Below are 25,492 nucleotides of genomic sequence, written 5' to 3' on the forward strand. Positions count from 1 at the left end.
AAACATGAAGAACAAATGGCATCTGAATCAGGTTACTTTCTCAGTGGCAGGCACGTAGGAACACAGCCTTAATGGCATTCAGAGCTGTTAGAGGGCAAAGCGGTAATAATCCTGGCCCTGATTTTACTCTAATCCAGAATCAGAGAGGCCACAAAGCCTCCACTGTAGCTGCTGCTTTGTACCCTGACATTTGAACTTAGCCGTATAAGACACCCCTACTTGTTTATAGTGAAGTTCTCTTGTTTAAACCTACTTTCTCATAAAATGATATACTTAAGGGCTCCCTCTGGCTAAATTTACTATTTTTAATTTCTATAAAGTAGCACAGAACATTTGCTGACAGCACAGTTTAAGCCAGCACCAAAACCAAAATCGCGTGGAGATGCAATTTTCTTATGACCGAACAGTCTTCTAAGGGAATGACCCAAGTAATTAACATGTTAACTATTTTTTTAATGCTAAGTGCAATGGTATTAAATATTGATTTAAGTTCTCAGAAATCTTAATGACTTTGGCCAATAACAACATTATTTAATAAAACAGTTTTAGGCCATAGCTATTCAACTCATGAAAATAATTTAATAGTTCCTTTAATTTAAACAACATTTCCCATGCTATTATGACTCTTCCATTAACCGTAGCACACGCAAAATTCAAGCTAAAAGCAGATGGTCTGGTGAGCATTCAGAACCTCACAAGATGCACCACAGGGTTCGTACCATTCTGCTGGGGCCCCTGGAATGCCACTGCCAGCAGAGGGGACCATCACCGCGTTCCTCTCCTCAGTTAGGGTCAGCCGCATCTCCAGAAGCTGCGCTTCGCGGTCAGCATCATCCTCTGTTTTATCTAGAACACCAAGAATGAGGATTCAATGCCAAAACCTCACTTGCCATTTACCTTTTTGTCCTGAGTAAAGACTGGATTTGCCTATATTCCAGTTATTAGCTGACAAGTGTTTCCCAGTGATAAAAAACCAACCCACAGCTAGGGAGGTCAGGTGGGCTCCTGCAGAGGCCATCTTCAGTTCCTGGGAGGCCTACAGAGGGACCACACAGGAGTGACTGGTCCAGAGTCAGAGGACTCAAGCCCTTTGGATAAGAAAAGTCACCACCTTCCTTTATGTTATCTTTGAGAGACCAAGTATGCTTTGTGCACCGTATTTTCTCTTTCTTTGTGAGGGGTGGGAGGAAGACCTCCACCAAGATATGACAGCTGCATAAACGGTATGACATAAACAAGGAGTAACACTCATCTGCTCCTGCCATCCCCACTACTGATGTGTTCATCTGGTTCTTAACTGATGTGGCTACAAAGGGAGAATAATTAATTATGCACTGATTTGCAGGGGAGAAAAATATTCTATTTGTTGTTCCTACCACGTTTACTGACAAGCTTTTGCAATTGTTGATCCAAGTACTCCTGACGTTTTGTTAATGCATTTAGCCATTTTCTACGAAGTCTCTCTAAATCTCGATCCTGGAAGCAAGCAAGGAAAATCATGTTCAATGTAATGTCAAGATAATCTATCTGAAACTGATGCTCCTATCTTAGAACCTTACTCTCCTATGCCTTGGAAAGGTAAGGTAGTATATAAAAATTTATTTATTACTACTGCCAGTCGACTGCACCCATCATTCAAAACAGCTATTTTCAGAATTTAAAGCATTATTTTCTCGAACAGAAAGGGCATTCTCAGGTATCCAGAACCAGTTTTATTTCTAATGGCTTGGGGGTAGAACTTCAAGCACCTGCAACAAAAATCTTCTAAAAGGTCTCTTTGCTGGATAAAACCCACAAACAGGACTCAATAATCTTCCAATATGGCTGGGCGTGGTGGCTCACACCTGTAATCCCGACACTTTGGGAGGCTGAGGCAGGTGGATCACTTGAGGACAGGAGTGTGAGACCAGCCTGGCTAACACAGCAAAGCCCTGTCTCTACTCAAAATATAAAAAATTGCCCAGGCATGGTGGCTAACACCTGTAATGCCAACACTTTGGGAGGCCAAGGCAGGCAGATCACCTGAGTTCAGGAGTTTGACACCACCCTGCCCAACATGGTGAAACCCCATCTCTACTAAAAACACAAAAATTAACCAGGCATGGTGGCAGGTGCCTGTAATCCCAGCTACACGGGAGCCTGAGGCAGGAGAATCGCTTGAACCCGGGAGGCGGAGGTTGCAGTGAGCGGAGACTGTGCCATTGCACTCCAGCCTGGGCAACAAGAGTAAAACTGCATCTAAATAAATAAATAAATAAATAAATATTAGCTGGGCATGGTGGTGTACACCTTTAATGCCAAGTACTTGGGAGGCTGAGACAAGAGAATTGCTTAAACCTGAGAGGCAGAGGTTGCAATGAGCCAAGATCACTCTACTGCACTATAGTCTGGGTGGTAGAATAAGACTCTGTCTCCAAAAACCAAACCAAAACAAAACAAACAAAAAACCACTATCGATTTATGTACCTTGGAATAATCAGACAAATCCTTCAACTTTTGTAACTTCTGCTTTCTATCAACACAGGCTCTCGAAGACATGTAAATGCTTCTCTCACTTGTTTTTGTGCATTTTGTGGGGTAACAGGTCCGGGAAAAAGGGGACAGGGGTTGTCATTAACAGAATAACAACCTACCAGCCAACACCTACATGAATACCAATCTTACCTCATTTCCTTTTCTAATAAGGTTACAAGACTGGGTAGGTCAGTGGAATGCTGCAGATATAGTGTGTCTGGACTTTACTAGGGCACTTAACCAAATAGCCTATGACACTATTGTGGACAAGATGGAGAAACGTGCGATGCATCTACTTCAGTGAAATCACAGAGGACTCAAATATCACATCCAAAGAACAGTGATTAATGTCAGCTTGAAAAAAGTCTCTATTGTTGTGCCATAGGACTCTGTATTTAACCCTATCTGATACAGCGTTTTTATCAGCGACTTTTAGGCAAGCAGACAGTTCTATCAAATTAGAATGATGTAAAACCAAGAGAGTGACTACACGGATGACATAATCAGGCTCCAAAGAGCCCTGACAGTCCTGAACAATGACTAACAGATGAAACTGCATAGACAGAAACAAAATCTTTAGAAGGTTAGGAAAAGAAAGTTAAAAAAAAAACAAAAAACAAAAAAAAAAACCAGATTCCAAATGCTATATGATTCCAGGAAGTGGGGAAGAAAGATCTGGCTTAAAAAATGCAAAATACGGCCGGGCGCAGTGGTTCACACCTATAATTCCAACACTTTGGGAGGCCAAGGCGGGTGGATCACAAGGTCAGGAATTCGAGACCAGCCTGGTCAACATGGTGAAACCCCGTCTCTAGTAAAGATACAAAAAATTAGCTGGGCTTGGTGACATGCACCTGTAATCTCAGCTACTTGGGAGGCTGGGGCAGGAGAATCGCTTGAACCCGGGAGACAGAGGTTGCAGTGAGCTGCGATTGCACTACTGCACTCCAGCCTGGGGCGACAGGATGAGACTCTGTCACAAAAAAACAAAAAACAAAAATATGCAAAACACCTAGTGTTGACTGAAGCTCAGATTGACACAACTATAATAAGGGCAATGAGTGGTGACTCACTCAGGACAGAAAATGTCCAGGAAAGAGGATCCAGAGAAAAGGATCTTCAGGGGGCCTGGATGGGGAGCTCTAGGTTTGGAAAAGGATCTCAGTCACAAATGATTTCCCACTCCTAAAACACTTTACGGTCTATGAAACAACACTCAATGTTCCCTACTCTGTTGTACTTTAAAACAACAAAAAAAGCAGTATGAATTATTTAATCCTTAAATAACAGTATAGCCAGATCCAGGAATGTGTAATTATATACTTTAAACATGTTTATTTGAGATGAGATTAACAGGTGCTAAATTACCTGGTAGCTGTCCATGTCTTCCTCTTCCTCCTAAAAGAAAAAAAATACATTACATAGAACTGAATTATTGATTTATCCAAGAATCAGGCTATGCTAAGCAATCTGACTTTTTACCCATAATTTATATTTTCCAATTGAATTAATATACTATTTCATCTCCCACCTACCCACACCCTCGCTCTGGGTTTTACAGTTGTCAGGAAGTTGGAGCCGCTCACAGAAGAGTGAAGAACGCTCATTTGACCTTTTCAGGAACCAGTGCAATGCTCTCCCTGCTGGGTTTATAGTCCCACTCACCAGGGGAAATCAAACACCTGCTGGCAAATAGTCTTTACAAGCCAGTAGGGGGTTTCTCCAGAGGGGTGGGGTGATGTTGAGCAGTTAATCACTAGCAGGCACTGTGGAATCTGTGGAGGCAGAGACGTTTTAACCCTCAGCTTGCCACCTACACCAGGGCAAAACCAGTAATACAGTCCGATGCAATGATTCCATGAAAATGCAAGACACAAAAAAGGACAGCAAAGATTCACAGAAAGAACTGTTCACAGAAAGTAGTTTTCGTACAGGTTCCAAAAGGCACTCTGGTCTGATTTTGTCTTTCAAGAAGAACATAACAGGCATAGCAACTTACATGGAAGGTCTCATGCATTCTGGGGGTTCTGAGCGGTCTAATTTTGACACATCCAATGCCAACAGACAATATACATTCTTCCATCAGTGGTAAAGTCCCAGATTCCTGCACTGACTTCACTTCGACTTGAACTCTCCGGGACTGCCCCTGGGTCACAGACAATTTAGAGTCTTAAAATCAGTTTCTTGATTTCCAAAAATTTGGTTTAGAGAGACCCCTACAGGCTGATGTTGAGAAAAATGTTTAATTCGGACACTATCACCATACCTTATTATTAAGCATTAAAATACAAATTTAAAAACTAATCAGAAAAAATCATTTCCCTTTTAAGTGAGCTAAAAAACAGAATATATGTTTACATATTCTTTCAATAAGAAGTAACATTAAAAAAATTCTAACAAAGGAAATGCAAACAGTTGGCCAATAAAAAAGTTCAACTTACTGATAAATAAATAAATCCAAATTAAAGCATGATACACCTGTATTTTCACTTCCTAAACTGGCAAATATATTTTAAAAGGGGAATTTCCAATAATGCCCTACATTTATGAAACAAACAATTTCATACACTGTAAGTGGGAATTTAAAATAGTGCAAGTTTTCTGCAAGGCAATTGGACTTAAAAACATACAAGTTCCTTTAACCCAGCAATTTGACTGTCTAGAGAGCTAAGTAAATAATCATGCATATACACAAAAAATCTTAAGCACTTTTAAGAACAAAAAATTAGACGCAAATTGAATGTATAATATTGGTAACTTTAAATTGTGAAACATATAATAAAACACTATACAGTTGTTAAAATATTACTGTGGAAAAACATATGACTTGTTAAAGAATGAAGCACCGGTAAATATAAATATAATATCAGGAAATATAAATAAATCAGTATCAGTAAATATCAGTAAATATATTATATATATAATTTGTATATATAATATATAAAATATAATTTACTGATATAGCAGTATATGTCATAAATATAAATATATTAACTGTATAATCATAAACATAATAATCAGTAAATACAAGTATGACTGTTTAGACTGTTTATTGTGTGGGACTTGGTATATATTTACAATGAAGCAATATTTTAAAAGAGAACTCACAGTATTCCCAAATTACTGACTTCAAACTTGGTTTATAAATTTTAGAAATGTAAAATAGCATTTGAAAAATGGAATTTAAATGTTCAATTGCAAGTCAATTGCTCTTGCCCTCTTCCATCAGATTTTAGTTCCCAAGAGCTCTGCATGATCAGGAAAATCAGCTAAGGCAACCAATGATCCTATCAAGCTCCATTTGAATGGATGGGATACAGATGTTTTCTGATTTAATATCACCAAGGACTAAGACTCAGATATTTTGTGGGAAAAGTCCTAAAGAAAATATTTTAATAGCCTAAACAGTTTTGTCATTTCAATTAGCTACCTTTTATTTGCTTAGTTTGCCTAAGCACTTTCCAAAGTGATCTATTTTGAATCTGTGCCTAAGTGTGAAGGGTCAAGTGTGCACTTTAAGGGAAGATTCCTAAGGAGAGGGAAGAAAAGGAGAGAAAGGATCCGGCAATGGTTTACTGTTCCACAGAACAACTTTTAGAAGTACACTTAAACTATAAGAACTTCTGTCACTGCTGATATTTGACCATTTATTTCTACAAAAACAGCACTTTTCACATGGTTAAAGTTAATCAGTTGTCCTCTGCCACCTTCCTGTTCAAGAACAATACAACCCAATTTTCAAACATACTACACTCAAATGAGCCTAGCATTCAAGGCCCTCCGAAACCAGCTGCCACAAGCTTCTACAACCTCTTCTCTTCTGTTTTCCAGCTCTTTCTCCACATGACGTTTTATCCAAATGGACCTAATTTCTGGCCTCTGTCTCTTTATTATCATTAAGTTGGTGCAAAATTAATTGCAGTTTTTGCCATCATGTAATAAAAATCCTTTCAGAACTTGATTTTTTCAGCATCAAGGTAAAGAGGCATATCCTTCAAAAAGTCCTTTCCTGACAAACCAACATTTCTTTGAACACTTTTAGTAAAGGGTGTCAGAAGTCTGACAAATACTTAAATATCCAATTTATACTAAATCATAGAAAATTATCCAGTCTTGCCTTCCAGTAGATGATTTTCTAAGGCTTCGAAGAAGACATATATTTTTTTTTAACAGATGCCCAGAAAATGATGTTCTTCACACCCTTAAGAATTCTATTTTATAGATGGGCGCGGTGGCTCAAGCCTGTAATCCCAGCACTTTGGGAGGCCGACGCGGGCATATCACGAGGTCAGGAGATCGAGACCATCCTGGCGAACACGGTGAAACCCTGTCTCTACTAATACAAAAAAAAATTAGCCAGGCGTGGTGGCGGCGCCTGTAGTCTCAGTTACTTGGGAGGCTGAGGCAGGAGAGTGGCATGAACCTGGGGGACGGAGCTTGCAGTGAGCGGACATTGCGCCGCTGCACTCCAGGCTGGGCAACAAAGCGAGACTCCGTCTCAAAAAAAAAAAAAAAAGAATTATATTTTTTGTGTATAACACATGCTTTAATTTAAACTAATCTCCTTTCAGTTTGCTAAAATTTATTTGCTGGGGTCAGAGAACAAGTGTTTATCATCCTCCTCCTCTTAAAACATTCAGAAACTTAAACATTTAAGCAAATGTTCTCTTTCCTTCAATTTTCTCTATTTTGCTTTGAAAGCTTTCTACACTCATTTTCTAGAGCGATTCTAGTGTTTTACTACTGTTTTAAAGTATGGAAACTCACAGAACATAGCAGTCTCCTGAACAATGCGTTAAGGTATAGCAAAAAAAAAAAAAAATTCCAAATCCTGTATACAAATTAAATTAAAAATTTCCCTGTTAGGTGGCAGCACAGACTCTGCAGATGCACGTGGGGTTAAGTGGCCACTCCCATATTCTTCTCTGCTCTGTGGATTCTGGCATGTGTATCTACCCAACTGCGTGTACTTAACACCTGGCATGTCAGGCCCTATGCTTTAAACACACATCTCTCTTAATCCTCACATTAATCCTATGAAGGTGTTGTTATCATCGTATCTACATTACAGGCAAAGGCGAGAGGTTACTGAACTTACTCAGGGATAGACAGCCAAAACACTGGAGAGCCAGAATTGAGCCCAAGCATTTTAGAGTCTGAATACTGATTCTTTCTGCCATGTCACATAGCTTCTCCTTGTCTTTCTAAATGTTCTAAAGCTGTTTGATATGTTTGGCATACGTCCTACAAATCAATTCTAAGTTTTCCTTTAATCTTTTTCTTACCTAAACTAACAGAACTAGTTTTTAAAATATTATAAATAGCAATACTTGACTGAGAGCAGTGGCTCACACCTGTAATTCCAACACTTTGGAAGGCCAAGGCGGGAGGATCGCTTGAGCCTAGGAGTTCAAAACCAGCCTGGGCAACAAAGCGAGACCCTGTGTCTCTACTTTAATAAAAGAAAAAAAAATTTAATAGCAATACTTGTGACACATGAGATAGGAAAATTTTAATGTAAGAAATGGACTTGGTCAGTCTAGATTTCATTATTACCAACATTTCTGCTAAAAAGAAGCCAATATTAAGCTTTCTGGCACCAAAGAATCCAACATAAACATTCACGATCCTGTTACCTGTCGAAGCTGGAAGATTCCTCCTGTTGGGACATCCTTAGCAGAAATCACTTCTACAGGACAGTATTCACCATTCTCATTCTGTTCCAAGATTTGAACCCAGAATTCCAATTTCCTGGTCACCTCACTCCATCTAGGAAATACGTGAAGTTCTTGTAAAATCATACATTTCTATTTCATTACAGGCAGCTTAGGGTCCTACATACATAAGAATTAACAACAAAAATGACCTCCAAACAGTGTAATTCAGAATGATATGCAGTTCAATGAGTACCATGCATGTACATACTGGCAAGTACAATGGAAAGCAAATTTAACTCACAGTATTGGAACTAGAAATGGCTCCTTTACTTTGTTCAAAAAGATATAATGACAAATCTATTTCAGAGTCGTTACTCAAAAACTGGAAATTCTAATCGGATGTACAGAAGCAGCAAGTACACAGCCATAAAAAAATACAACCAAACAAAATCGTGTCCCTTCCAGCAACTTGGATACAGCTCAAGGCTATTACCCTGAGCAAATTAATGCAGAAACAGAAAAGCAAAAACCCCATGTTCTTACTTATAAGTGGGAGCTAAACACTGGGTATTCACGGACAAAAATATGGCAACAATAGACACTGGAGACTCCCAGGGGTTGGGGAGCAGGGAATGAGCAAGGGTTGAAAAACTACCTACTGGGTACTATGCTCACTACCTGAGTGACAGGATCAATCATACCCCAAAGTTCAGCATCACACAATATACCCAGGTAACCAACCTGCACATGTACCCCTGAATCTAAAATAATTTGAAACTATTAAAAAAAAAAAATACAGGGGTTGTCTTTTCATAGATAAAGGTAGTACCATATGCTTCAGTGATTTGCCAGGTATTTTTCTCAGGTCAGGAAGAAAATCAAGAAAAAAAGTCAAATGTCACTTTCTAATTTAGTATTTGCTAAACTATCTAAATGCAAAAAAGAAAAAGTAAATCTGGTTTTCATCTATAATTAGATGAAAAGCACAAACATATGCAATTTCAGTCATTTCCTATTAACACTTCCTTTTAAGTCCACAAAGAAGGCTACCTCTTTCCAACACTGATGCCACTCACAGCTATGAGTTAAAGACAAAATGTCAACACTAGAGTGAATCTTGATCCATCCTCTCTACAGCTGATTAATTAGAAGTAATTCATAACACTAAGTCACTATTCTCCAAAATTCATTTCACTGTTTCTTCTTAACCAGCTACAAACTGAACTTTCTTCCATCATTCTCTGCAGTTCACTTCCCTAAGGAACTTTAATTGTGTGATTAATACCCTGGAGACACCGCCATCCCTCCAGGGAACACTGGTCATGCTCAGGAAATAATAACCTTTATAAATGGCAGTACTAATTTCCAGCAACTTTTAAAAATTCTAAATGGAATTTGGCCAGGCATGGTGGCTCACACCTGTAATTCCAGCACTTTGGGAGGCTGAAGTGGGTGGATCACTTGAGGTCAGGAGTTCAAGACCAGCCTGGCCAACATGGTGAAACCCCATGTCTACTAAAAATACAAGAATTAGCCAGGTGTGGTGTGCATGCCTATAATCCCAGCTACTCGGGAGGCTTAATCAAGATAATTGCTTACTCCCAGAAGGCAGAGGCTGCAGTGAGCCAAGATCGTGCCACTACACTCCAGCCTGGGTGACAGAGTGAACGAGACTGTCTCAAAAAAAAAAAAAAAAAATTACATATATATAAATGGAATCAGATGAACATCTAATATTCACCTGTCCCGAAGACTACGTGTCTTTGCTTGGATGATTCCCAAATCCCACAAGGCAGGGTTTTTCCGGGGATCATTTATTTTATGTCCATATACTTCAATTGCCAATGCTCCTTCGGAAAGATGCTCGATAAAGTCTTCAGTGATGTTAACAGAAAACTCCTGAAACACAATAGCTAATTACAGAAGAGCAAACTCTTTCTGGTAATCTTATGATTGTTTATACCAGACATCACATACTTAATTATATCAGGGAAAAAAACAGAAAACGGAATGTTTTAGTTATACAGAACTATCATCTAAAACCCATAATGAATGCTCAGATGGCAAATGGTTGACTTTAAACATAACTATAAGTCTGAATTTTTAAAAACTTTTCAGATCAAAAGTCTAGTATATAAGACCAGCATTGTATTCTATTTTGTTAGCAATATTTTGGGAGCTATTTTTAAAAGCATAATTGTATAAAGGGTTACAACACTGATCTATAATGTGTTGATATAAAAGTTATATGCAATAAGGTAGTGTGTTGCAAAAACATTTCTTCCCACTTTTTAGAAAGTTAACTATCTCTATTAGGAAAGAAAGGAAATAAAAATCATTAGCACCAAAAAAAGACCTAATTTGTAAAAATTCTCCCAGCCTGTCCATCTTTATAAGATAACATATGGCAATTAGGATTTAGCTCTAAAACAGTTTATTAAAGAAATCACAGAATCTCCTATCTCTGTTGTTGTCTCCACCTCTCTATCTATCTTTAATGCACTGAAGTATTTTGGTTTCAAATGGATTAGAAAGAAGACTCTCTCTTCAAAGAGATGAAATGGATCAAGTGTGGTGCAGGAGCAAGAAAGACTGGGGGACCCAACAGTCCACATTCTGCTGGTCACCAGCCACGGACAAACCAGTGAAGAACTACTTTGGGCAAAATGACCTCTCTGCTTTGTGTTTTCAGCTGGGAAGGAGGGAAAAAAAAAAAAAACCACACACACAAACACACTATTGGCCGGGTGTGGTGGCTCATGCCTGTAATCCCAGCACTTTCGGAAGCTGAGGGGGGCAGATCACTTGAGGTCAGGAGTTCGAAACCAGCTTGGCCAACATAGTGAAACCCTGTCTCTACTAAAAATACAAAAAAATTAGCCAGGCGTGGTGGTGGGCGCCTGTAATCCCAGCCACTTGGGAGGCTGAGGCAGGAGAATCGCTTGAACCCGGGAGGCAGGGGTTGGAGTGAGCCAAGATCGTGCCACTGCACTCCAGCCTGGGTGAGAGAAAACAAAACAAACAAACACAAAGAAATGCACTATCAACAAAGACAACTGCGGTGAGGATCCAAATGAAGGAATAACAAAGAGCTTCACAGAGCATTCAGTGCCCAATAAAGTTAGTTCTTCTCTGTTACCTACGTTCACTTTCTCTAAAATATGTTTCTTAACTGTTTTAGATAATTTCTCTAATAATCTAATATAGGACATAGATTTTCTTTGGAGAAGAATATGCATATACACATACATATGTATTTGTTTCTCATGCAAAAGCTACCTTTGGGTTGTGGAGGAGTATAGATGCATTGATGCTTTTTACTCAATCCCCACATTCTACAGAAACTTCTACAACACATATACTGGCACAATTATTCAAAGAAATAAGGTTCATCTTCTGTTTTGTTTTTACATAAGTAATCTAAATGCTGACCTACTCTGGAAAACAAACTCACATTGCAGTGATCAAAGACAACCATGCAGTGCGGCTCCTTGCTGACGGAAGATGAGGAGGTGTCCACTTCAGGAGCGACAATCACCGGCTCCTGTTGATCCCAGAAGCTGTATTTGCAGAACACAAAGTGGGACAGATGCTGTGGCAACCCATTAGCTTGGAGGATTTTAACCTGAAGGAAAAAGAAGGCTGTGTGTTTTGAAACCCAAGGGTTCCAACAAGCACTCGGAGTCAGAGTTGCAGGTTCCAGTCCCAGCTCTGTCACTAATTTAGGTGCTTATGTTTATGTTGGCCAAATCCCAACCACCCTGAGACTGGACTTCTGCATCTGGGAAATAGCGGTAGCAATTATTATATTTAGTGAGAAGGTGGACGCAGGGTTACAAGGACCTTGACTACAGAGGTGGACGTTGTAAAGTCTAAGAACATTTAAATGTGACCGGGCGCGGTGGCTCAAGCCTGTAATTCCAGCACTTTGGGAGGCCGAGATGGGCGGATCACGAGGTCAGGAGATCGAGACCATCCTGGCGAACACTGTGAAACCCCGTCTCTACTAAAAAATACAAAAAACTAGTCGGGCGAGGTGGCGGGCGCCTGTAGTCCCAGCTACTCGGGAGGCTGAGGCAGGAGAATGGCGTAAACCCGGGAGGCGGAGCTTGCAGTGAGCTGAGATCCGGCCACTGTACTCCAGCCCGGGCGACATAAAAAAAAAAAAAAAAAAAAAAAAAAGAACATTTAAATGTTAATTTCTCAGAATATAAGAATCATCATCATCAATTCAGATGAAGAAAGATCTCAAACATAAGCACTCGTCAATGATATGAACTTGGCCAACCACAGATATGCCATAGAACAGAACAAGATTGTCAGGCACAGCGAATGAAGAACAAAATCAATGTATGTGCCAAGAAACAACAAATATTAAGGAAAGAGCAAAACATGGATTTGATATTTTGAAGTAGAAAAAGGAACAAGGTTCTCAACTGAAGATTTTACACGATACTACAACATTGTTTGGGAGAACTTAAAAGCACCAGAAATGTATAATTTAAAGATGTTGGGGGAGAAGGAAGGGAAGTGAAGACGGTGAATGTTGACCATTTTCTGCACCATTTACGGAAAGCCTTCCCTATGCAGATTTGCGGGGAAGGCTTATCAAAGGAAGCGTGCTCCGGACCAGGAGGGCAGGGTGTGGTAACAAAGTGCAATTAGAGATACAGGTCTAATCAGACCCAAAGGCCCCAGAAGAAACGCCTATAGCCTATAACAGTTGCTAAGCAGCCAAATATTCTCTTTTTTTTTTGAGACGGAGTCTCCCTCTGTCACCCAGGCTGGAGTGCAGTGGCCAGATCTTAGCTCACTGCAAGCTCCGCCTCCCGGGTTTATGCCATTCTCCTGCCTTAGCCTCCCGGGTAGCTAGGACTACAGGCATCCGCCACCTCGCCCGGCTAGTTTTTTTGTATTTTTTAGTAGAGATGGGGTTTCACCATGTTAACCAGGATGGTCTCGATCTCCTGACCTCGTGATCCGCCCATCTCGACCTCCCAAAGTGCTGGGATTACAGGCTTGAGCCACCGTGCCCAGCCCCAAATATTCTTAATATTTCTTTTGGTGGGCAGCATTAGATTGATTTTTTTTTTTTTTTGGAGACAGGGTCTTGCTGTGTTGCCCAGGCTGGAGTGAGTGGCACAAGCATGGCTAACTGCAGCCCCAATTTTAAGGGTTCAAGCGATCCTCCAGCCTCAGCCTCCTGAGGAGCTAGGACCACAGGTGTGCATCACCATGCCCAGCTGATATTTTTTATTTTTAGTAGAGATGAGGTCTCACTATGTTTCCCAGATTGGTTTTGAACTCCTGAACTCAAGTGATCCTCCTGCCTCAGCCTCCCAAAATGCTGGATTTATAGACATGAGCCACCATGCCTGGCCTGGGTTGATTTTTTTAATTTGGAGTTTTTGTGATAAACTGTGATATTCTAAAACTTCTCCAACTATAAAGAAAATGAAATCCTGAAGTCAGTTAAGCTCAATTCTGACTTCATAACTGATTAAACCAATTTTCACATGACTGAGCATTAATCATAAATCATATTTTTCACTTGGTCACTTTCTGCATGTCGTATGATTTAATCTACCTCCAGTAAACATATTTAATGAAAATAAATCTGAATGTATGACATAAGAGTTCATGTAGTTCAGAAACCACAAACATAACCTTAACATTTCAGCTATAATCCCAGCACTTTGGGAGGCCAAGGATCACTTAAGTCAGGAGTTTGAGACCAGCCTGGGCGACATGGTGAAACCCCATCTCTACCAAAAATATAAAAATTAGCCAAATGTGGTGGCACATGCCTGTAGTCCCAGCTACTCCCGGAGGCTCAGACATGAGAATCGCTTCAACCCAGGAGGCGGAGGTTGCAGTTAGCAGAGATTGCACCACTACACTCTAGTCTGGGTGACAGAGAGAGACTCTGTCTCAAAAAACAAACAAGCAAACAAACAAAAACACATTTCAGGAAGCATTGATAATGACACACAAAATTACACAAACCAGATAATTCTATTTTCTTCCATACCAGACACACCAGCAACAAACAGGAACCCCCACTATAATTCATCTTTTCTGTGATGTCAACAGGAGTTTGAAACACCTTGATAGCTACTTCCTGACAGGCTATGAAAGACAGACTGGCTGACATATTTTATTCCTCCAAACCAAACTGTGCAAACAATACTCTGCAATTAATTTTTCCACCAAGTTTTTAAAACCCATCATTTTCTCATTAAGTGTTTTTAAATATTTACATTATTTAAGGTGCGGCAATATGGCATTTGGGAAAATTACAAGATGTTGGAGTTACATAAAAGAAATAGAATAAATATCTCGGCCGGGCGCCGGTGGCTCACTCCTGTAATCCCAGCACTTTGGGAGGCCAAGGCGGGCGGATCACCTGAGGTTGGGAGTTCGAGACCAGCCTGACCAACATGGAGAAACCCCATCTCTACTAAAAATACAAAAAATTAGCCAGACGTGGTAGCACATGCTTGTAATCCCAGCTACTCGGGAGACTGAGGCAGGAGAATCGCTTGAATCCGGGAGGCGGAGGTTGCAGTGAGCTGAGATCATGCCACTGCACTCTAGCCTGGGCAACAAGAGCAAAATTCCATCTCCAAAAAAAAAAAAAAAAAAACTTGCCCAATTATCAGCTTGTGTGCTGGCTCAAATTACTTAAATTCTTAGTTTTCTTAGGCTTAGTTTTCTCCTAGGTGAAATGGGAATATCAGTAGCTAACTTACTCAACAGAGGTAAGACTGACCACACCAATGAAATGAAATAAGAGAGACCTGTAACTTTTTTTTTTTTTTTTTTTTTTTTGAGACAGGGTCTTGCTCTGTCACCCAGGCTGCAGTGCAGCAGCGCAATCTCGGCTCACTGCAAGCTCCGCCTCCTGGGTTCACGTCATTCTTCTGCCTCAGCCTCTTGACTAGTTGGGACTACAGGCACCCGCCATCACGACCGGCTAATTTTTTTGTATTTTTAGTAGAGACAGGGTTTCGATGGTCTCGATCTCCCGACCTCGTGATCCGCCCACCTTGGCCTCCCAAAGTGCTGAGATTACAGGCATGAGCCACCACACCCGGCCCTATAACAGGTATTGAGTAGATACATGTTCAATACATACTTCTTTGTGACTAAATGCCATCTGAAAGCCTTTTTTTCCGTTCAAAATTAATCACAATTTTAATGCTAAAATAGACAAGAAACAAGATTTAATATGCTGAACTCTCGTCTACAGGCAACCTCTCAGGAATGCGGCTGCCAGGAACGAAGACTATTAGCCATAAGAAATGAACACAGGCTGTTTGGGTTTTGTGGGGTTTTTAAAAAAATTTTTGCACACAAAAACTAAAACCACCACAAGGTGTCAGAATACTACAGACTTCAACTTGCAGCTGTTCAAGACAGAGGAGCCCAGGAATGTCTGCAGAGATTGATGCTTGCACCCAGGTTTTAAACATACAAACTTTACTTTGTATCAGTGAAAACGTGAAGATGTTAATATGTGCATATAGCCTTGTTACAAAAAAACAAATCCAGACTTCTTTGGGGGCTAATTATACTCTTCGCCCATGATATCTTAACTGTCTCCAGGCTGGTTTCTTTTGTTTTTCTACCAGTGTTTTATTTATTGTCATACAACTTATTCGTCCTTGTCCTTTTTACATAAAAGGCTATTACATGCCAGTATATGGTCTCTCAAAACCACTTCCCACTGAAAGGAATCAGGTTCCTTGGAGAAATGGCTGATTCCAGGTCTGGGACAGGAAATACACAAGATGAGATCAGAGTATTCATCACACCGGAAAACAAGAAAGCTATCCCAGTCAAGGGCCAAGTGAAGTAGCTCCCACTGGCCAAAGACGGGAACATTTGTGTTTAAATACAGGTAGTGAATGCAACAGATAGACACACACCAAATATGGTTAAGTCCAAGAGTTCATAATCATGCTGTTAAGATTAAGGACAAAAAAACCCACTGGTCACATTTTGGAACACCAATTTATTATTTTAAAAATTAGGCTGGACATGGTGGCTCACACCTGTAATCCTAGCACTTCGAGAGGCCGAGGCAGGTGGATCACTTGAGGCCAGGAGTTCAAGACTAGCCTGGCCAAGATAGCGAAATCCTGTCTCTTCTAAAAATACAAAAATTAGCTGGGCATGGTGGCGCAGCTACTCAGAAGGCTGAGGCGGGAGAACTGCCTGAACCTGGGAGGTGGAGGTTGCAGTGAGCTGAGATCACACCACCGTACTCCAGCCTAGGTGACAGAGCAAGACTCTGTCTCAAAAATAAACAAAATTTGTAAATAAAGGGAGAGATGGAGCATTTATCCTTCCTTTTCTATATAAATTATCTCTGTAGAGCAAAACAGTTGATAATAGGAAGATTTTCTCTGGAGAAAAACGAAATGACAATAGAATTATAGCACCATTCTTTTGTAACTCCTAACAAAATAATGCATCTAGGTAATAATCATCAGTGGCTGATCATCCCCAAAAGACAAACAGCCAGAGAAGATGTGGCTCCTGATGGAAGAACACAGGCCACCACCTACAAAGTACCTTGGCTGCCTCCCTCCCTCCCTCAGGTAACACGTGAATACCTAACTATCAATTTTCAGCAAAGCATCTTAACATGCTAAGTAACACCCATCAGCAGAATCCAGACTATAGGAAACTACAGGTCAACAACCCAGTTTCTACAATAAATTGCAGGTTTGGTGAGAGAGGCAAAAAGAGAAAGCGAGCAAGTCAGACAGCACGAGCATAGCAGGGCCTAAAGATTCAAACAGACCCAAAAGACATACCAACCAAGACAATTAAGGAAACTGACAATTTTATGATATTAAGAAATTATTAATTTTTGAGAAATTACTAATTTTGACAACTATGGTTATACTGGTTTAAGGACTCATCTTTTGGAGACACACACTGAATTATTTACAGGTAAGATACGATGCTGGGGTGCCTGAGGTGCTAAGAGAGGGGGCAGCACAGAAGTGGCTGCGTGTATGAATGAAACAAGCTTGACCATAGGTGATAATTGTGGAGTGAAGGTGAATGGGGATCAGTAACACATTTCTCACTATTTTGGTATATGTTTGATATCTTCCATTAAAAAACATGGTATTTTAACTTCATTTTAGGAGGCCCATATTACTCAGAATGTACGACTTTTTTTCCATAATAAGGATACATTTCCCAAGTGAGAAATGTCCTTGTATGTTATTTTACTTTAATAGCAGAAGGTGATATTTGAGAGTTGCATTTACTAGTCCATCACCTTTAAAATGGGCCATTGTGGGGTCATCAACCCTATGTCTCCATCTCTGATCATCATATGACTCAAAGAAGCTGCTCTGAAATCAAGTACAATATAATAAAAATGAACCATTCAGTGAATTAAGATTCCTCCCCCTCCTAGTGAAGTAACTGAAACACCAGAAGCCCTCTCAATATATGTGAAGCGTTACAGAAAGCAGCCTGACTCCAACAGCTCCAGCTTCACGCTACCTTGTGGCTAACACATAACTTACTCCCTTCAACATCAGCTTCAATTCTAAAAACGTTTACTGGGAAAGAAGACTGGTTCTAGGATGAGCTATGAATTAAGAGTCAGGTTTAGGCTTCCTTCGCCTCACCTCACCTCCTTCTCACTTGTACACAGCACCTACACCCCCTGCTGACTTCCTGCCCCCTCCCACCACCTTCTTTCTATAACTGGTTCCTGTGGGGATTCTCAGCCACCAGCAGGTCTGGCCCACTAGCAGGTGTTTGGAAATGAAGGAGGGGATTTTGCATTTTCCTGAGTTGGGGAGGCTCTGCTCTACTTCCAAAATTTGAAAAGGAAGATGATACTTACATCTAATGACCTGCAGTTCTCCAAATCAGCCCCACTTGAACTATTAGGTTGGTGCAAAAGTAACTGATTTTTGCCATTAAAAGTAATGGCAAAAACTGCAATGACTTTTATATCAATGTAATACTAGGATGAAGCTTGGACTTACCATGCACACCAGTTTGTTCTCCTGGGTCTCCTTCTCAAAGGAGACCTCTGTCGCCTCATCCCCTCCCGCGATCCTTTCCCCGACATCACCACTGATGCGCATCACCTCCACATGCAGCCGGCCTGCCACCTGCAGCAATGGGGGAAGGCAGAAACATTTCTCCAGATTTGGTTCGTGCTCCCTTGAGACGACCTCTCTTCTCTTTTAGAGTCAAGGTGTCAGGTTAATGGTGTACGGGAATTTAGAGGCCTAGTCTCTGACAGTTACTCTGCCCTCATAGAGTCCTTGGAAACACAAGGTATTAATGAGACACACTACTGACAAAAAATAGCAACAATATCCCATCACCACCCTCTTGTTTCTTAAACTGTTCTCTACAGGAAACAAGGCACAAAGAGAAAACCAACCAACCTCTCCTTTCTGGTTGATGATGGGAACAGCGTATTGCAACTTCACATCATAGAAAAGGGACTCAAGGAAGACATTGGCCACCCCAATCAGACTGTGATTTTCCTGCTCGTCATAGAATGGATCAGCACGTTTGAAGTATGATCGTATGACCTGTAAAGAGATTGAGAACATACAACTTTAGAATAACCACTTACAATAAATGCATTCCACCTACTGCTTTTTGATGCACTCTAGGTCATTAAACTTAACTTTCATCATCCTGACTCTTGTATTTTTTAGTGTAAAACACTCTGAAGATTTTGCTGAAGCACAGCACTCTATTACTCCCACACACAGTCTTCCTCATTCCCATTCAGAATGGAGGTCATTCCCATTCACAATGGAAGTCAGTATCCTTCACCCATGACAGAGCAATCCCAGTAACAGGTCATTACTTTTAGCAGTTAGTCTACTTTACATGGACATCTTGCCACAAAATAAACAATACATGTTGACCAGAAAAAGAAGTAGAGAGTGCTAAACTACACTTCACCTTTCTTTTGGGGAAGACAGTAATTCTTATCTGCTCTGCTTTTTCCTAGCAAGTCATCAGATACACTTCTGCTAATGAAAGGTGAGCCCTCACGCCTATAATCCCAGCACTTTGGGAGGCCGAGGCAGGTGGATCACCCGAGGTCAAGAGTTCGAGACCAGCCTGCCCAACATGGTGAAACTCCATCTCTACTAAAAAATACAAAAATTAGCCAGGTGCAGTGGCGTGCACCTGTAATCCCAGCTACTCGGGAGGCTGAAGCAGGAAAATCACTTGAACCCAGGAGGCAGAGGATGCAGTGAGCTGAGATTGTGCTATTACACTCCAGCCTGAGCGACAAAAAAAAAAAAAAACTGAGACAAGGAGCATGTCCTTCTCTAATCTGAAAATACATAGAGGATGAATTATGGGAAAAAAATGGTTACACTAACATAGAAATTAAAATTAAAAAAAAAAAAAAAAGGAGAGCCCTTATGGGAGTGGCTCTTTTGTATTTATTATTATTGTTTTATTTCTAAGTTGAAATAGGAGAGGGGTACCAAAGAGACAAACATGTTTTAAGCAAAAACGTCACCTAAGAAACATTTTTATTGATGACAATCTGGAAAAATCATTTTTACAAAACAAAAGGCAAAGGAAGTAAACAACTCTATGCGGAAACAGGCCTAACAGTAAGGAAAATATATTCAGACATACGTAATATGCATTTCTATTTTAAATACATATGAGTACATGGCTGATCTAAGTAAGAAAACCTGCAAGTTGAGGACAGAGTACCAATGTATAGATCTATGGCATCTATATTATGATCAAAACTTCTTCAATAATGTTCCTTGTAAATATTAAGATACCACTGATGTTCAACTTACAAAACATATACTGTAGGTTTATTATCTGCAAGGTTAAACGGGTTGAGCAATGGGAGGAGAGACAAATAATGAGGCCTGGCCTCTGTCCTAAAGAGTTTCCCAGAGAGCACAGGAGACAGACACCCGCACACCAACAGAAGTCAGAATGGAAAGTGGAGAATTCTGCTAGAAATCTAAAAGACAGAAATGAGAAGAAAAGAAGATACCAGAAAGAGAGATTATTAAAATTGTTAATCTGCTAAACAACTTAGGGGATTAAAATAAACCTTACTCCAGAAATAGGATTATAATTTTGGAAAAAGAACAATTTTCCCCCGAAATGAGTAGGCTCATTCCAGCTTGGCTCCTTCCGTAATTACCAATTAAGTGATTTTCTCTTAAATAACTTACTGGGTTATCTTCTTCACACTCTTTCCACTCCTGATAAAGGTCTCTCATATCCAACAGCCTGTTGTCCAGTTTTTCCAAAGACCAAATCTGCTTCCCTTTTCCTTTTCTTCTCACCTGGATTGCAGGCTCACTAAGAAGAGAGCCTCGCTGCAGAGAGAGTAAGAATGACCGTGAGAAACACACAGGCAGCGGGGGAAGTCAAAGCTGAAAATTCCACCCCCATCAGTCAAATGTCATTACACCAAAACTCAAATGGCAATCACCCTTTTATCTGTGGATTACAAAGTTTCCCAAAAGTCTTACAAGCTTATAACGTAATACCTTCATACCCAAGTACAATCAAAATCTATTTATAAACTTGAGTTTAAGTATAAACTTACATTAAAAAAAATTTTGGGGGGGTTGCTAGGCCTGGTGGTTCACGTCTATAATCCCAGCACTTTGGGAGGCCAAGGCAAGTGGATAACTTGAGGTCAGGAGTTCGAGACCAGCCTGGCCAACATGGTGAAACCCCTCTCTACTAAAAATACCAAAATTAGCCAGGTGTGGTGACATGTGCCTCTAATGCCAGCTACTTGGGAGACTGAGGCACAAGAATAGCTTGAACCCAGGAGGCAGAGGCTGCAGTGAGCTGAAGTCTCGCCACTGCACTCCAGCCTAGATGAGAGTGAGGCTCTCAAAAATAAATATATACATATGTATGTATGTGTGTGTGTGTGTGTGTAAAGAGATAGCATCTCACTCTGGCACCCAGGCTGGAGTGCAGTGGCACATCATAGCTCACTGCAGCCTCGAACTCCTGGGCTCCAGCGATACTCCTGCCTCAGCCTCCCAAGTAGTTAGGACAACGGGTGCATGCCAATAAACCCAGCTAGTTTTGTTTGTTTTGCACAGAGACAGGGTCTTGCTATATGGCCAAGGCTGGTCTGGAATTCCTGGCCTCAAGTGATCCTCCTGCCTCAGCCTCCCAAAGCAAAGGGATTATAGGCATGAGCCACCACATTTAAATTTTGACTGTAGTTGGAAATGATTTTAAGTTTAAAACCCAAAAGACCACATTTAACATCAAGTTGAAATGAAAGTGTTTTATTCAGGCCACCATATGACCACAATGCATCAATGGGGAGAGAGGGTAAGTTTGCTGCGGTGTATGGGGAAGAAACGTCCCTTTACCTCTCAGAGGGTGAATATTTTGTTTTATTGTCATGAATGGCATCTTCATGGGGTATAAAACATGAAACACTTAAAAGAGTAAACTGAAAAGTCCCATGTGGAAACAATAAATGATACCAGTTTCCAAATATGCAGTTTGGGTTTCTTATTAAGATCATATAGAACTAGATGGAGGCAGTGCTCATACCACATTGTTACTGTGCCAAATGCCACTGAGTTGTTCACTTCAAAACAGTAACGTTTGGCCGGATGTGGTCCCAGCACTATGGGAAGCCAAGGCGGGCAGATCAGAAGGTCAGGAGTTTGAGACCAGCCTGGCCAACATGGTGAAACCCCATCTCTACTAAAAATACAAAAATTAGCCAGGCATGGTGGTAGGTGCCTGTAATCCCAGCTACTCTGGAGGCTGAGGTAGGAGAATCGCTTGAATCCAAGAGGAGGAGGTTGCAGTGAGCTGAGATTGTGCCATTGCACTCCAGCCTGGGCGACAGAGTGAGACTCCATCTCAAAAAAAATAATAAAATAAAATAGTAATGTTCTGTTATGCAAATATCACCCCCCTCCAAAAAAGAAGTACGCTCTGAAGTTTTTCCAGCTTATAAGAGCAATGTGGATTTTTTTCAGAGCAGAAGAACTTGAGCAACGTGTTTTTAATGTAGAAAAAAATTTAGAACTTTTAAAAACCACAAAGTTAAAAAAAAAAAAAAAGGCCCTTATACATTTCCCCAAGGGAGACGTATCTACTGGTTACCTAATCAATCTAGGTTTACTGGCTTAATTTTTCAATTGTTCCACTTAAAACTTAAGGGAACTTTGAAATACTGGGAGAAACTTAAGTGAACATACTGATGTTTCATTAACATCTTGCCTACAATCATTTTCTAAGAAAAAAAATTTAAATAATAAAACAAACATTTGAGAATTCTTACAGTCAAAATGTGGTTTTGTTGTTTTTTGTTTTTTGTTTTTTTAATTGAGACAGTGTCTCTTTCTGTCGCCCAGGCTGGGCTGCATGGCCCAATCTCGGCTCACTGCAACCTCCACCTGGGTTCAAGCAATTCTCCGGCCTCAGCCTCCCGAGCAGCTGAGATTACAGGTGCCTGCCACCATGGCTGGCTGATTTTTGTATTTTTAGTAGAGATGGGGTTTCATCATATTGGCCAGGCTGGTCTCTAACTCCTGACCTCAGGTGATCCGCCCACCTTGTCCTCCCAAAGTGCTGGGATTACAGGCATGAGCCACCACGCCCAGCCATCTTACAGTCAAAATTAAAGGCCCTCCTACTTTATATTCAGTCAGCCAGTGAATAAATCCAAAAATCCCATCTGTGACCTTTGTAGGTAGTGGCTTTCCTGGGGGAGAATGCTGGACCTGGGACTAAATAGCCAGGGGCAATACGGTGCAACTACCGTAACTTAGCTCTCTTGCAAAATTGGAAATAAGAAAAAAATTCGCCAGAGGAGAGAGTGTTCACAGAATGGATGGGACATTAAACAAGTTTTCAAATACCAAAAAATAGTCTGCTGCATTAAAGACTACAGACAGCCTAACTAAGGAGAGATGTCAGGTGACATGAGTTACTTCTAGGTGTTGACATGGCTACCCCAAAGCAGAGCCACATCTTTCAACAAAGCCCAAAATAGGTTACAGAGAAAAGGCCTGCAGTCATGCTTAATGGGGAAAATTTTTTCAGATTTCTGCTTTTTTCAACTCGTACACTATAAAATGAAAGAGGATCTTGTACTTCTCAGCCTTCAAGAAGAAACTAGGCCTTGAGCCTTCTCCTTATGACTGGCCCTCCTCTTTGGTTTTTGGTGAGTTCTGCTGTACCCAGACTTTGCCCTACAAATACTAGTAAGTTTTATTAAGTAAAATTTTTCAAAATACACACAGAGTATACAAAAACAATGATCTGTAATGATTACATCATATTTACAATACCTTTCTCAAAATACTAAGAATCATATTTGCCAAATATCTAACCCTGTACAAAATGCTGACCTCAATGCTGTGATGTCATAGGGAAAGAAAGATGTAATCCTTGCTATCAAATTAGAATATCCACCTGTAATCCCAGCACTTTCGGAGGCCAAGGCAGGTGAATCACTTGAGGTCAGGAGTTTGAGACCAGACTGGCCAACACAGCAAGACCCCATCTCTACTAAAAATACAAAAATTAGTCCGGTGTGGTGGCACACACCTGTAATCCCAGATACTCAGGAGGCTGAGGCAGGAGAATCACTTAAACCCAGGAGGCGGAGGTTGCAGTGACCCAGGATCATACCACTGCATTCCAGCCTGGGGGACAGAGCAAGACTCCATCTCAAACAAACAAACAAACAAACAAAAATAGAGTATCCAAGATGGATCGATTAAAGCTTTGCTGTGCTGACTACTGTAGGATAAACAGAACACACGGACCTACAAAAAATTCATCTGAATAGAAAATTCTACCTAATCCATCAGAAATTGTGTATGAACGTGATCAAGAGCTAGAAAAGAACCTCAAAAAAAAAAAAAAAAAAAAAAAGAAGGAAAAAAAAAAACCCAACTGAATGGCAAAGATAGAAGACTGTGATGGGACTTCCCTCTACATTTTATTAAACTTGTTATACCAAAAAAAGTGTGATCCTGAATATATACATGACACCATGACACAACTAATGAACAGTTTTACAGCGTAAGCTATTCGAAGTAGAAAATAACGTAAGCAAAATGAACACCTAACTTGTAGGGAAGGGGGTGTAGAGTAGTAGCATAAGGAAGGGAAAAAAAGACACTTGGGGAAGATGAATCAGAGAAGACTTCTAAGAAAGAATTTAAACAGATTTGAAGGAAGAAAGTTGAGTGAAACGAACTGTCAGGGCCAGGTGAGATGAGAGTATATTCCCCTAGCAGATAAAATATACATACACTCAAAGGCAGAGAACGGAAAGGAAGTCAATTCTACCCAAAAGCAAGGAGGACAAAGGATCTGACTTGGGGCAGGCACAGATAGGGATCTGAAGCTTAAATAACACCAGGAAACATCAGGCAATCTTATCCAATGAGATCTTTGTTTTTTCCAAGGAATGGCAACCTCACCTTCCTGTTGGCATCCAGGCTGGAGGCTGGAATCTGTAGGGTAACTTTGTATTCTGTTCTTTTATCCAGCTCCTCAGCAATGTAATTAGCTTCTCTCACCAAGAGATTGGCCTTAACAATTTGTTCCCTCAGCCTCATGAGGCTGTTATTCAACGTTGCTTCTCTTAAAAAAATAAAGAAGGGGCAGAGGTAGGGAAGAGATTAACACAAAGCACATAGTCAGAAAATCATACAGTGGTAGTACATCATTGCCAAAGCGTGAATTGAGCTTTTCCATGGTGGTCTGCACGCAGGGACTGTGTTGCTGACACTGACCCATGCACACACTTGAACCTGAACTACACGATAAGCACTGACACACAGCCACGCAGCAGGCCGCTGTAGATTAGGGCAATGCCCATGTATGCAGATCACCAGGGGATCTTCATCAAGTCAAGATTTTCTCAGCAGGTCTGAGGTGGAGGCCTGAAATCCTACATTTCTATCAATCTCCAGGTAAAAGGGAAGCTGCCTGCCTGCAGACCAAACTTTAAATAATATGAGGTTAGTGAAGTACAGTCTGCAACCACGGGATGAGGCATTTCAATATAACGCTGATTATCCCGTACAGAGATGACACTTGCAATCTGCACCTCATCAGCACCATGCTTTAACTACCTGAGCTAATGAGTCCAGATAATCAACTTTGTTTTTCTAAAAATCATCTACCCAAACTTCAGAACCTGAAGCACAGTACAATGACAAAGTGTACTTGTATATCCAAATCCAAAAGCCATACCAACTGAAAATGGAGCAGCACCTAACATCAACAGTTTTAAATAATGCAATATAAATGGG

At 40.6% G+C, this 25,492-nt stretch overlaps 1 protein-coding gene across 2 annotated transcripts in view; it reads right to left on the minus strand.

Moving 5' to 3' along the window:
- Positions 1-25,492, minus strand: part of KIF13B (kinesin family member 13B) — a 165,862-nt gene that overhangs the window by 56,116 nt on the left and 84,254 nt on the right. For both annotated transcript variants that reach the window (XM_026453976.1, XM_026453975.1), the window contains exons 17-27: positions 24,656-24,818; positions 20,399-20,545; positions 18,608-18,757; positions 18,197-18,325; positions 11,626-11,796; positions 9,913-10,070; positions 8,151-8,283; positions 4,514-4,660; positions 3,883-3,912; positions 1,377-1,476; positions 720-846 (exon numbers count right to left, since the gene is read on the minus strand). In XM_026453976.1, the coding sequence (XP_026309761.1) occupies positions 720-846; positions 1,377-1,476; positions 3,883-3,912; positions 4,514-4,660; positions 8,151-8,283; positions 9,913-10,070; positions 11,626-11,796; positions 18,197-18,325; positions 18,608-18,757; positions 20,399-20,545; positions 24,656-24,818 (1,455 nt within the window). The remainder of the gene's footprint in view (positions 1-719; positions 847-1,376; positions 1,477-3,882; positions 3,913-4,513; positions 4,661-8,150; positions 8,284-9,912; positions 10,071-11,625; positions 11,797-18,196; positions 18,326-18,607; positions 18,758-20,398; positions 20,546-24,655; positions 24,819-25,492) is intronic.

Source organism: Piliocolobus tephrosceles, chromosome 7, assembly GCF_002776525.5.
Source record: "Piliocolobus tephrosceles isolate RC106 chromosome 7, ASM277652v3, whole genome shotgun sequence".
Taxonomy (NCBI): Eukaryota; Metazoa; Chordata; class Mammalia; order Primates; family Cercopithecidae; genus Piliocolobus; species Piliocolobus tephrosceles.